The 14,010-nt window shown below is 38.1% G+C and overlaps 1 protein-coding gene across 1 annotated transcript in view; it reads left to right on the top strand.

Annotated features, from left to right (window-relative positions):
- galnt10 (polypeptide N-acetylgalactosaminyltransferase 10) overlaps positions 1-14,010 on the top strand; it is a 118,978-nt gene that overhangs the window by 91,588 nt on the left and 13,380 nt on the right. Inside the window, exons 5-7 of the mRNA XM_015382589.1 lie at positions 2,393-2,578; positions 4,411-4,594; positions 10,938-11,055. Of these exons, the coding sequence (XP_015238075.1) occupies positions 2,393-2,578; positions 4,411-4,594; positions 10,938-11,055 (488 nt within the window). The remainder of the gene's footprint in view (positions 1-2,392; positions 2,579-4,410; positions 4,595-10,937; positions 11,056-14,010) is intronic.

The raw sequence follows: 14,010 nt of genomic DNA, 5'->3' as shown, positions 1-14,010 counted from the left end.
GCAATGATTGGGAGGTTTGGCTGGTTTCTCCTTATTATTCCAGTCAGCCTGGATTTGATCTGATCCTGAGCAAACATTTGGTCGGATATGGAAACAAACAGTTCCCTTTGGAAGAGAAGGAAACCCCAACAGAGCCAAGTTCACTATAAGCCCTCATGATGGCGATGGGGGGGTCTGGATAGTTTCCCTCAGGCTGTAAATGAAATCAAGCTGTTCACAGATATAATATGATCTTAGACTCTCTCACTTTTAAACCCCATGTAGGAAATATTATAAAAGGGCTAAACTTTAAATGAGGTATTTTTTCATAATCTCCCAGCAAGCAGCTCGTCTGTTTAACGTTTATTTCTAAACAGGCAGATATTTTATAAATCAGTGATTCTTCATGTTTCTGGGTTTTCTGACTCTTTCCAGCTGCTGTTGGTCATAAGCTGCAGGATGACGCCGCAGCGTCGTTCAAACTATGAAACTAACTCCTAACCAGGGATTCAGGAAGCGTTTAATCAGAAGGCGAAATCATTTTCCCTTCAACTAGAAAACAAATTAAAATGTTTAAACTGCATCAAGGAAAACTGGAATTAATCCTGAATTTAAAATAATCAAAGTTTTTGTTCAGAACAAAAACAGAGAAATCAGATTTGGTGTAAAACAGAGTGAGGAAGAGGATGAAGGAGCAAAATAACCAACAGATTTATTCTTTAGATGATCAGAATATAGAAATAAAACAATAAGAGTGAATTATTTTACAGGCTGTTTAACTGTTAGATGAAGGGAAGATGATGAAGCATCCAGAGCAGCTTTGGACGAAAATAAACAGTTTATTCCAATAAACAGATGGATTATAGGACACTGCTGACTCAGCATTATTTTTCAGGTGGGGAGAAGTGTTTTTTTTTCTCCTTTAGTTGCATCTGCTTTGTGTTTATCTATGATGAACCAATCTGTTTGTCAGAAAGCATTCCTGGCTTTTTCCACATGCTGTCTCTTCCAGACTTTTGCCAAATAAAGCAGAATTTAAGGCGCATTAATTTCAGCAGGATGTTTGGAATAGAAACTGAAGCGAATAATGGATGGAGTCAGATGGCTGACGGACGGATTGATGGATCCGGGTCTGAACGGCAGCCATGACAGCAGTCAGATGGCGAATAGAAACGCGTCTTTAGATTTCACTTCATCTTTCTATTGACCTGTCAGAATGACTCGACGGCCGCCGCAGTGACCTGTCACAGACACACAGCACTGAAGAAATGAAAAGTGCATTTCTGCTTTTTGTTTGATTGATGCAGTTTTTTATTACTTTGATCTTCTGTGAGGTTTCAGCAGATTTGCTGTTTGAACAGCAGAAAGTTTCCTTAAAGTTTTAGCAGGTTTTTAAGGAGGGAAAAGATGGAAATCATCCATCAGACCTTCAGGTCAGACTTAAATAAACCTTTGGATCATGTTGTGTTAAATAAAGAAAAGAGGTTATCTGCGGGAGCAGCCTTCCCCCTGCGGTGCATTCTGCTGAGATGATGACTCTCCTCATTTCTGGTGGGATCCTGATTTCTGCCAGCAGCTTTATAGCTTCACATGTTAGACGAGGTTGATTTAGTCCTTTATTTTATCGCTCACAGTCGGACTCTGACCCTTGAGGGGGAAATTTGGTGTAATGACTGCAGTAAAGAAACAAATTGCTGAAACGTGAGAGAAGTCGGTTTGTCCTTTAGGCTGATGGTGTTATGATGTTTCAGCCTGAAGGAGAACATCTTGTTCTGCAGCTCGTGGCAAAGATCTACTGCTTCATCAGAACGCTAATGGTTTCCTTCTGATCCTGCTTGGTGAAGGCATGTTAAAGGACGGCGATTTAGGGCGTGAAGGAAGCCGTCTGTGCTGAGAAAGAAAAACCAACCTTAAACAGAGGGGGGGGGGGCTCAGGTTTCAGCTTTCAGAAACCTCCAATGCAGCGATAGAGTTGATTCCTTCCCGCTATCATCGCAGCTCCAGCCCCTTACAAGAGAACAGAAGACCTGACCTGTTCATCCAGGCCAACTATTCCCTCTAACGACCCCTCCCCCCCTTTCAGAGACATAGACAGGTATGGGGCGTTGCAGGCTAACAAAGAAGCCAAACGACCCCCATTCCAAAGGGGGGGACCCGTTCATCCGTTTCTATTTGCATGTTTTCTAAACTAAAACCAGGCTTTGTTGGGCTGCTGGATAAAACCTGGAACTAAACGCTATTTCTGACATTTGGAATTGAAAAATCTTCCTGGATGGAAGAGAAACGTCTTCAAACTTGGAAACAAATTCCAGAGGATTGATTTTAACTTTTATTTGGAATGAAAGTTATTTAAGTTGTTTTTGTCACTTGGCATCAATAAGCTGTAATCTAAGTCATTGTGTTTTCCTTTCAGAGCACCTTAAAGTGGCGTTGGAGGAATACATGGTACGGCTGCCAAAGGTTCGCATCCTGAGGACCAAGAAGAGGGAGGGGCTGATCAGGACTCGGCTGCTGGGAGCCGCCGCCGCCGTAGGCGAGGTCATCACCTTCCTGGACTCTCACTGTGAGGCTAATGTCAACTGGCTGCCTCCTATGCTTGGTGAGCAAAACGTCATTTATCTGAATTTACTGAAAGATCCGGAAAAATGATCAACCAATCGCTTTAAATGAGAACGTTGTCTCATTTTATAAACATTGTTTCTGCTGAGAGATAAATGAATGATGCGTTTCTTTCTGTTAAAGGTTTGTTTTCTTTGAAGTTGCATCATTTTATTTTGCATTTATTGATGTTCTAACAGGTGGACATTTGTACTGATTTATTTGTCTTCTAGTTTGGTCTTTATCTCTATACTATTATTAATGTTCTTATCTAATTATACTGTATAGATGTTGGCTGATTTATCTACAGACTAAATATGTTGGTGGAACTTTCTCTCTTCAGCCAGTTGTCTCTCTGTGGGTCTCAGTAGTAGCCATCTTCCTCCCTGTCCCTCCACCGTCTCCCTGGGAGCCTGCGTTCTGCAGAAGGCAGCCAGTAGACATAAACCCCCAGTGTTTGGTGAACGCCCCCCTGGGCCTCATCCCAATAGGACGGGGCGGGTAAACATCCTGAAAGAGGCGCAGAGGAGCATCCAGGCTGCTTCTCCTCTAGCTTTGCTTCTGCTATGAATGCAAACTAGTTCAGATGAAGAAGAGGAGCTTCGCCGTGGAGCCGCCGTGGCGGCGAATGAAGCGCTGAATTCATACCTGATCTACTGTCTGTTGCTTGGCAGCGCTGCTGCAGCTATGCTCCTTCATCTTTTCAGGATGCATCGTCTGTCTGTTCCAAAATTAGAAATAAAAAGTCTGACTGAGGCGCTGGATGCAGCAGAGCCTCAGTTTTCCTCCGTTTCCTGGTTTCTGTTCTCTCCATGTCTGCTCAGTGGAGCGACTGTGGTTCACCTGTGTTACACCTCATTTTTCACTTGCTTTATAACGGAAAGAATGTCGCACCAAACAGACTTGATGAGTATAAATGTTGTTTTTATGGAAAGCTGCTCCCATGTGACTGAGTGCTGCTTTTTGGTCTCGGGCTGCTGCAATAAGACGCCTGATTAAAACACATTCAGTTGCTTCTGCAGAAGAAAAGATGATTCCTCTGCAATGATGAGACAATCAGCCAGAGAACAGCTACTCTGTGTTATTCACTGCTGGAAATGATCTTCTCTCCACATCTTTAAAGAATCTGAGTGAAGCTTTTATATCTTTTTATTCTCATATTACAGCCATCAGTGCAGCTCGCTGATATTTCTGCTTTCTGATGTTATTTATGGTTAAAAAAACATCTGGTTCATTTTGCAATAAACGCTTTTTTCCTGTTGCTAAAATAAAATCCGTTCTTTTGATTGTTTAATAGTCACTATTTTGAAAAAGTGCTTTAATTTTGTCTATAAAGTCTGAGCTGAAGAAGAGGTGAAAATAGAGCGACTCTGTTTAGAGATTCTGAGTGTTTTAGTGAAAAAGGATGAAAGTTTTAGACTCTGTCACATCAGTTTCACAATCCATACCTCAAGGCTTCATCCATCTTTCATTTGCCAGGATTTTTTCCCAAGCTGTGGGAATCCTGAGTTCTTCATTAGAAGGCGAATGGACCTACTTCTAGTTTCTAAAGGTTTTTACTCCCCTGCTCAGATACACTCAGAGGAAAAGCTGTTTCTATTTGATAAAGTCTATGTCTGCTGCAATAAAATAAAGGAACCAAAAGGTGTTTTTCTATCTGAAATAATTGATTATTCTAAGATTAGTTTAATAGTTTTTATTATATTTAGGTGTTTGTGACAGAAGAGACGACTTTCTAGAAACTCCCAGACATTTACAGTCTGAGGAAAGAAATCTCTAAAAGCAAAAAGTCAGGCTATTGCTTTTAATGCTGCTTTTTTTATGCCTCTTTAGACCGAATCGCCCAGAACAGGAAGACCATCGTTTGCCCGATGATCGACGTCATTGACCACGACAACTTTGGCTATGAAACGCAGGCGGGCGATGCCATGCGAGGGGCTTTCGACTGGGAAATGTACTACAAACGGATCCCCATCCCTGCAGAGCTGCAGAAGGACGACCCCAGTGAGCCCTTTGAGTGAGCAGAGTCATTTCAGACGCTTTCAAACATCTTTCCTCTTGTGCTAAGAGTGCATTTATCAGTGGGACAGATAATAGTCAGTTATTTCTGTCCTGAAGCTCACATCCTTTTCAGAGTTTTTACATTTTCTTTGATTTTTAATAAAGGATATAAACGTTAATTTTCTGGTTTCATGTTTAATGAAAATCTGCTGCTTTTTAAATATTTGCTGCATCTATGGTCAGTAACTCAGGAAGAAGCTCAGAACATTGAACTTAGATTCTTAAACTGTTTTCTTTACATTTCTGCACACAAAGATCAAAGTAACATCTTCAAAGTCCGGATTTTGTTTTTAAATATATTTTATGGATCTTTTATAACTTGGACTAATTAGAAAAATGCAAATATGTAAAATTATGTTTTTCTTCACTGAGTCGTTTTTTTGGTTTCTCAAAAGTTTTAGTTGGAATTTACAGAAGTTTTTTTTTGGTAGTTTCACCGCGACCAAGATTTATAGACCTAAAAATAAAACCATGATGTCACATTTTTGTTTTTAATTAACCTCTTAACATCCACCTCATTTTGGGTAATCCTCGTCTATTCTGCAAACCCAAATGGAAAAGCCAATAATTTAGGAACCATAAGCCCAGATTATATGTGCAATACATCATTTGAAAGCGAACATCCTCTACTTTACTAATATATAAATTAAAATTTAGTGAGTAGAACACAGACCAACCTGCATCAGTTTAAACATGACTCAAAGTTTTTGTTTTTTTATTCTCTGAAATGATAGGTCTTTATTGAACAGCAGTAATAAAAACATTCTTTAAAAAAATAGCAGGTTTTATTGTATTAAATTTGTTCTACATCATCTCAACCACAGATGCAGAAAATTCCAGACCTCTATCTGTAACAGTTCCAGAGCTGCGGGGTTTGGAACTTAAAAATGTTAAGCATTCTGCATTTTATGCATTCTGAATTATTACCCCCCACTAAAGTTCCACTGGTGGGTTTTAAAGGGTTAATTCAGCCACAGAACATTAAAGCTGCGCAGCTGTGATTATGTTTTAACTTTAGTTAGATCGCTTCTTTTGATTCTTTTTTACTTTTTAAAATCTGTTTAGATGATGTAAACTTTTTGACATCCTCACGCCCTCAGAGGGAAGTTTGTTAAGTATTTAATAATTAAATTTGATAATTAATTCAATAATAAACTTTTTAAAATAATTTAATCAGTTCAGATAATGATCAGTTATGTTAAAATAATCCCAATAAAAATAAAAAAATAGACCCAGGAAGCAGAGGAGGGACCTCATCCCTCAGATTAATCAACATAACTCTATAAAACTTTATAAATGACATAAAATATACTGTTTATTGCTGTTACTCTGTCAACTAGTTTATATTTAGTAAACTTTTTTAACTATTAAACAAAATATAGCACTTTAGAATATGTTTTTTTTGGTTTTGGCACATCCGTTTGCACGGCATCGTTCCTCGCCACAGTTTCCCTTTGAACGATGGAAACAGAGTAAATAAAGTAAAGTTTGCAGTTTTCTGCTTCTGATGCCAGATGCTCCGTTCCAGAGACCGTCTGTGTTTATAAATCAGAGACTGTTTAGAAATACAGGAGGTCTGATCAGGCAGAGGGTCTGTGCAGCAGGAGGAGAAAGAAATGAGGTGCAGAACAATCCCAATCAATTAATCTGCTCTTCTTGCTCAATCAAATGACCTTCATCAGTGCAAATTCAATTTGAGTCGCAAAGATTTCATTTTCTCTCTGATTGACGTTGCTGCAGCAGAAAATGAGGCTCAGAGGGAAAAAGTGTTTGTTTAATGAACGATTTTATCATCTTCTTGTCTGTCATTGACTGTTTGGTCGATGGAAGCACCTCTTGGTCCTTTTTCTCCTTTTCTTGTCATTTCTGGGGAAACAAATCAAAGCATCTCGTCTTCTTCCAGGTCAGTAAACTAAATATGGAATGTGGAATAAAAGCCACAGCGTTTCTAATTAATCCTGAATTGGCAGCAGGAATTAAAATGACCTATTGACTTAGATTTTGCTTCATCTAAAAAAAAAAACATTTAAATTAAAGCATTTAAAATTGGCCAAATGTAGTAAAGCCCCAAATCTTGATTTAATCTCAGTCTTAGTCTGGTCAGTCAGTCCTTCTCCATCTGGAAGCAGCCAGCGTCCCACTGACAGGAAAATACAAGTTTTAAGATCCAGTTTTTCTTACCTGCATTGAACCAGTTTGATCCGATTCAGCAAACCAAGCTAGGAGCATAATTCAGTTTAACACATTACTGTGATTTAAATGGAACAACGTCAAGAAAAACTGAGGGACAAAAGCAATAAATCAGGTTTATATGAATCATTCTTTCTGTCCATCGACACACAAACCATCCCACCTTTTAATACGTGGTTCTAAACAACGCCTGCTGCTGTTTATATAAAAACATTATAAAAATAATCATTATATCGTGTCACTCATGCTGATAATCCTCCTTTTATTTTATGCTCTCTAGTTATATTTCTATTTTCCTGCATTGAGGACTTTTTTTTTTAACTAATACTATTTCATTCTGTCTAAATGTTTCAGTTCAAATATTTCTGCTTCCAAATGAATCCAAAAAAGTTAAAATCAATCCTCTGGACTTTGTTTCCAGGTTTGAAGACATCAGGAAACTTTTTCAATTCAAAAGGCAAAAAAAATGGTGAAGTCCAAGGTTTAAAAAAACGAACAAAAACAAACCCAAGTTTTATTTAGTTATTTTAGAATGAGACACTCTGAGGAGGACGAATCTTCACCAAGATTTACCAAATGGATAAACTTATTTTATTAAATATAAACTCTTTCCCTTGTTATACGCTTTTATTTATTGAGTAAACGGTGTTTGGAACGATTCTGGTTGAAGTAACAATTAAATATTAGTAAGTAAGAAAGTTTTCATGGAGAAATATTTTACAATATAAACTGTGTCCTTGTGAGTATTTTAACTTGAAAAAAATAGCTTAAATTCAGTTTGTATAATCTTTGACCATTAGCCCCATGCAGCTTTACACAGAGCCGTCGCCTAGCAACAGACGATGGGCGCTGAGCGAGGTGACAGGAGGTCAACTCATTAGCATTTTACATTAAGAGAAATACAGTTACAGGCGCTTTGTTTGCTCATTATTCTCTAACAGATGGAAATTATGTTATTAGATGTTTCTGGGCTGGATGGCAAGATTTACTTCATTTAATTCATTATTACAAATATATATATATATATATATATATATATATATATATATATATATATATATATATGTGTGGGTGTGTAGTTTTATTCTCCTGGATTTCATATTTTTTCCTGAATTGTCATGAATCTGTTTGTAATAAGAATTAAATGTTTAACTCATAAATGTATCAAACTATGAGTTTGATGGAAAAGCTGAGCTGAGCTCTTTGCTGCGTTTAAAGCCTCATAGTTTAAACCTTTATAGTTTTAATCGTAACGTTTTATCATCCATTCATATTCTGCTGTTGCACTGTGATTACATGTAATATTCATAGGATTTAAAACTTTTATGATCATTTAATGAATCTGCTATCAGTGCATGATTTTGTGTAATTCATTAATTGTCATTATTATGATTAATAATAATAATTATTATTTTTATTACGGTCATTGTTGTTATTATTGTTAGTAGCATTATTTAGTGGCAGTAGATTAACTTATTGTTTCCTTTTTATTATCATCAGTTTTTGCAGTCTTTTTCCCCCCATATCCCGTTTCTGTCTTTTCTCTGTTTTAGCAGAACAAATATCTTATATATATATAAGAAAAATAAGAACAACTAAATAGCCAATAGTTTATTTTAGTTAATTTATTTTACTCTAACCTACATCATGTATTTGCATCTTGAATTAGTACTCTTAAATCTTAATGGCCTTTACTTTAAAGGATTTAGTTTTTTTCATTGTCTTACCAACTCATGTTTTCATATCTGTTTAACTAAACTTGGACTCATGTCCCAATTCAATAAAGTTAATATTTAAGAAAGGAAAGAGATAAAGCTGGATTAAGATCAGCTCAGTTTTAGGATTTTAACGGCTGCAAAATCAGATTAGCTGTTCTTTATTAAATAGGAGAAAAGAAATAAACTGCTAACAGGGATTTATTTTCAGAGCTGGTCGCAGATATCGTTGATTTCTGCCCAATATTGCAGCGTGGTCTGCGCTGTTATTGCACGCCACAACGGGCCAATCAGGAACTAGCTGTGGGTCTAGATGCGGCCGAGGCGGTGAGGTAGTGGGGGCAAGTCTGTCCGACAACGGAGAGACATGAGGGCCAAAAAGAGCGGGGATCCAGGTGGAGAAAGGGTCCGAGCGTTCTCACGCTCCTCGCTCTGCTAGCTGCTCCATCTTCACCAGTCGTTTTCCACAATGGCGGCCAGACAAACAAAACAAGCCGGTAAGGAACCAAACAGGAAATACGCATAGAGTAGAGCGGATGTAGATCTGACCAATCAGAGGCCTCCTGTCTGCGCTCACCTGCAATGTGGGACAGGTGCAGCAGAGTGTCTGCGGAGGGGGCGGGGCATATCTGTGTTCACACACGCAGACCACCTGGTTTGTGATTATTAACCAGCCTTAGTGTTGCATGAAATGAATGATCCACCTCAGACTGGGGCCTCGCTGTCAGCCTCCTACGGAAGCTGATAAGAGACATTCTGCTCTTTCTGGATGGAGGGAATCATCCTCTGCAATTTAACATAAACTTCAATTTAACATAAACTTCACTGTCTTATTGAAGGAACGGACCCCTCCAGCAGAGAGCCTCCCCCCCCGTCCGTTCAGAAGATCACCTCCCTCATAAGATGTTTCTGTTTAGTAAAAACTGCACCGTTTTAGTTTTTTATTAATTTGTTTTTCTTGCATCTCATCATTCAAAGACTATTTAAGGTCCTTCCTGCAATAAAAAGCAGAATCATCCATCGGTTGTTTGCTTGATTTAAACTCCTCCACTGATGAAAAGTTTTCAGATACGGATAAAAAACAAAGTTTGACCCTTTTTCTCTGATCAGAAATGCTGATGGCCCCTCCCACTGGATGCCCCGCCCCCTGATAACTCCAGCCTCGAACCAATCACTGATATTTATGAGACTTTATTAGACATATGTAGTAATTATTAAACTAGGACTTGATTTTAGCCACAAAAATATATTTTGTTACACACTGCACCTTTAACTGAAGTCTTAGAATAGAATAGAATAGAATAGAATAGAATAGAATAGAATAGAATAGAATAGAATAGAATAGAATAGAAAATCTCTTTATTGTCCAACTATGGAGAAATTCTGGTGTTTCCAGCAGCAAAAAGATAATAGTCCACAAATGTGGACCATAGAAAAATGTTTAAGAATAAAGTAATAGTGAAGAGTTAAAAAATAATAAACAAATAAAACACTATAAAGTGTTTTAACAATATAAAACAACACCTGGAGAATAAAGAACTGATTTATAGAGATTTCCAATCAGTGGGACGTTTTGCTAGTTTACATTATTCTGTCTGGTTAATTTGCTGAAGGTAATATTAGCCTGGTTTTCTTTGCAGCGTCGCTAAAGATGTTGACGTTACTCATCCTTTAGCTCGCGGTTAAATTATTCTGCCTCATGAAACATAATCGCAATCTCCCCCAAAGAAATCCTGTTTCTACTAAACTCTGGGAGGTGAAGTGTGTTTATTTCCCTCCAGTGAGCAACGGCTAACAGTCTGCAAAGCAGGCCCACAATGCAATGCTTCGACTCGCTCTATTGAACACGCTCACTGGTTCCCACTGCAGCCAGCGATGGTGAGTCACTTCATGACTCTGGGGAAGATGCTGGATGGTAAAACCTCCAGGTTAGCTGAACAGAAGCTGACAGATATTAATATGAAGGAAATTTAGACGGTAAAAGATACTGACTGACTGACTGACTGACTGACTGACTGACTGACTGACTGACTAAAGGCTTCAGAGGTTTTCTTGGATGATTGATGCCTGACTTCCCTTTATGGATCAATAAATCAATAGCAATTTGAAATAAAGATGGTGTTGTGCTGTTTAGGTTTGCTAAATAAATTAGCTTTGGTTAATGTTCCTTTCCAAGAGGTTGACTTTCCTGTGTCTGTTTTTTTATTTGCATAATTAAAATTAATATTCAAACATTTAGCAAGTTTAGAGTAACTGACTTATATGTGGAAAAAGCTCCTAAATAAGATTGAAAACTCTAACTTTCTCTCTCTGCTGTTATTCTACATTCTTATGTATTTAAATTAGTTTATTCCTTCTGCGGATGATCTCACCGCTCGCTGTCTTATCTTGCAGGTCTCCTGTGATGGCGGGGGGGCTGTTTGCTGTGGACAGAAAGTGGTTCTGGGAGCTGGGGGGATATGACACTGGTCTGGAGATCTGGGGAGGGGAGCAGTACGAGATTTCCTTCAAGGTGAAAAATAAAACACTTGTGCAGACATTTAAGCTGTGTGAACAAATACTACTGAACATCCTCTCTGTTTTGAAGCAGGAACTGCGTACGCAGGCCTGTCACAATTTACATAATTTACCTTTTTCCCATTATCTGATCTGACAGCATTCGTTTTATGTAATGCTTTTCTTTCAGCCATCTAAAAGTGAATCAATGATAATGGTAAAAAAGTGAACATCCATCAGTTTTCATGTCATGTTCCACCATTTGTGGCCCCTGAATTAGTTTAATTGGCAGCCAGTGTCTATCTGAAGGCACTTAACTTATATCCTTGGACTGACTGAATTTTAATGAATGTCTACAGACATAAACATCAGGAAATTAGCTGTAGAACCAGAGCCCGCAGCATTACTTTGCTGCAAGCCATTTTGGTTTGATGCCAAATTGAAAAGGAGAGCCAATAATTTGAAGGAGGCTTTAAGCTTGATTTGCAGCAAGGTGGCGGTTAAAGGTGCCAATAACACAAATTTCAGGGAAATAGGAGGATTAGGAATCTTCTTCTTTCTTCTGTCTTTTTTTTTTGCATATCTGAACCAAAGAGCTTTTATAGCATCAATCCTCAGGAAAAGATGGGGAGAGAAAGCTTGCAGGTTTAAACGCTGTGACCGGCTCAGGTTGTGTGCAGGAGGCCAAGTAGCAGATTGATCTTCCTAGTTTTAATAAATAAGAAAAAACTCCTTTTTTAGGATGTTTTAGAAACCGTTTCATCCAGAGCTTATTAGTGTTTAAGACTTGTTGAGCAGCATTCTGTGTTCAGCTCCAGAGCCGGGTACGAAGCGTTGAAGGGTCCAGCTTTCACATCCATCATGCTCTGAGCTCCGTATTAGATGATGTTTCTGTCTGGCGCTTCAGCATGAATTATTCTGTAAGCGCTTGTGACTCGTCTCGGCGGCCGCTGTCACAAAGCTCTGGACAAACACACAACAACCCTTCAGGATAATTCGATTATGCTCCCAACAACTAAGGACTTTTGTCGTCTCGCTCAATTAAGCACAGAAGTCTTTGCAGAGAAGGTGGATTTGATGGGACACATGCTGCACTGATTGTTCTTTTAAATACATTTTCCTACACTCTGCATTTCTGGGAGAGAAACCTTTTGTCAAAAATTGAATTTACTGTCAAATCTCTTTTAGCTCTTCCCACTTCTTACTTATGCTTGGTGACTCATTACTAATAGGAAGTGAATGAAAGTGACTCAGTTATCCATGAAGTCACTTACTGTAGAGGATTAACTTCTGAAGGTAATTTCTCTAATCCAATTAAACACAAACTCTGATAAGCCAACAAAGAAACATCAACAAAGCAGGCTTTGCCCTGCGTTACTGCGCTGAATACAGAATAGAGACTTTATTTCAAAATAATTCATATCAGTCCTAACGTTGGTCCAAGCTTTGACAAAGTAGACTTTATTTTTCCAATAAACCCTCATTATGCAGCATAAACTAATTTTATTTTTTTTATAATGTGGCTTGCTTTTAAAGATATCCATCCCTACTTTATGTAATCAAAGATGCAAAACATTTCTTACAACATAAAAGACGAATAGATGAATAAATGGGCTGATAAATTGTTATTAATCTCTAAAGGTTGCAGAGATTAGAAATCTAGATTTCATCATGTTGTTTTTGTCAGGTTGCAGGTTTGCAAACAGAAGGAAGCAATTTGTCCAAAAAAGACCTTCTAAGGTCGGCTTATAGTGCAGGAAATAAACGCTGCTTGTTTCTGATTGGGAGCAAAAAGCTTCATGTTCTTATATCTCCATCATAACCACCAAACAGCATTAAATCAGGACTTCACTCCGTTTTCTAAAATACCTTCAGACACCCGTCCAGGAGCCTTCATCACCTCTGTTGGACTCCTGGATGGGTGTCAAAATGTCTTCAGTAAAAAAGGTCATTATGGGAAAGATTTCTGCCTGTTCTGTTGAATAACTCAGGATTTACACATTATGCTATCACAGTATTGCATCATGTCTTCCAACAACATTCATCCTTTGATAAATAATCGGGATGAATCATTCAGACCCTCGACTTTAAAAAGCTCAGAGGCTGTTTTTCTCATTTAGACCAATTCCACGTTTTATTATTTTCACAGCGCCTATAGTAGATGTTAACTTTTGTGCAGATCAATAACTGCAACCAAGGGCAACCAAACGAGCTGCATTTGGATTTCTGTAGTTTTACTGCCAATAAAATAATATCTTTTTATCATTCAGAGGGTTTCCTTACAAAGGATTTGATAGAGACAGTTCATAAACAAAAGTATGAGAAATAGCCTGTTCTCAGTTTTAATGACATTCATCAATGAATCGTGTCATACAAGCAGATGAATTTTAAAGCACGGTGTGAGCATCCTTCTGCTGAGGCTAACCGGGGCTTTAAGGAGACAGAATCAGACATAGAAGCCGTGATGGATAACGGTAAACCTGCCCCATCGGAGGCTCGTTTAGGAACAAAACAGTTCAGCAGATGAGAAGGTTTCATTTCCCATTAGGGTGAAAGAAAGAACATGGAGTAAAAACTAAGCCCACAGCTATGTCTAGGAGAGAAACAGGACTAAGCACTGGAAGAAAGGACATATTTTATTAACAGCAACATCCCAGCTTAGAACCAGGATAATACTTTGCAGGATATTCTTATTTTTTAAAGCAATGTTAGTTGTGCCATCAAATACAACTAAAAGTAAGAATAGTTTTTAACAAAATAGGAATTAATATCTTTAGAAAAACAGAACTGAGATAAAAAAAATATGAAGCATGCAATAAAGGTGAGTTTGCTGCTTTGCTTTTCTTAACCACCAAGTCTACCTGCAAATCAAAACTCTGTTTTTAATCAATGGCTACTTCCAGGTGTTTCTACTATGTCATCAGCTCCCCTGAGCCGGACCCAGCTTCTGTACTAGGATGGGAAAAAGCAG

This window comes from Cyprinodon variegatus, unplaced genomic scaffold, assembly GCF_000732505.1.
Source record: "Cyprinodon variegatus isolate N-32 unplaced genomic scaffold, C_variegatus-1.0 Scaffold13, whole genome shotgun sequence".
Taxonomy (NCBI): domain Eukaryota; kingdom Metazoa; phylum Chordata; class Actinopteri; order Cyprinodontiformes; family Cyprinodontidae; genus Cyprinodon; species Cyprinodon variegatus.
Note: the sequence above shows the minus strand (reverse complement) of the source record. Positions and strands in the feature narration are given on the sequence as shown.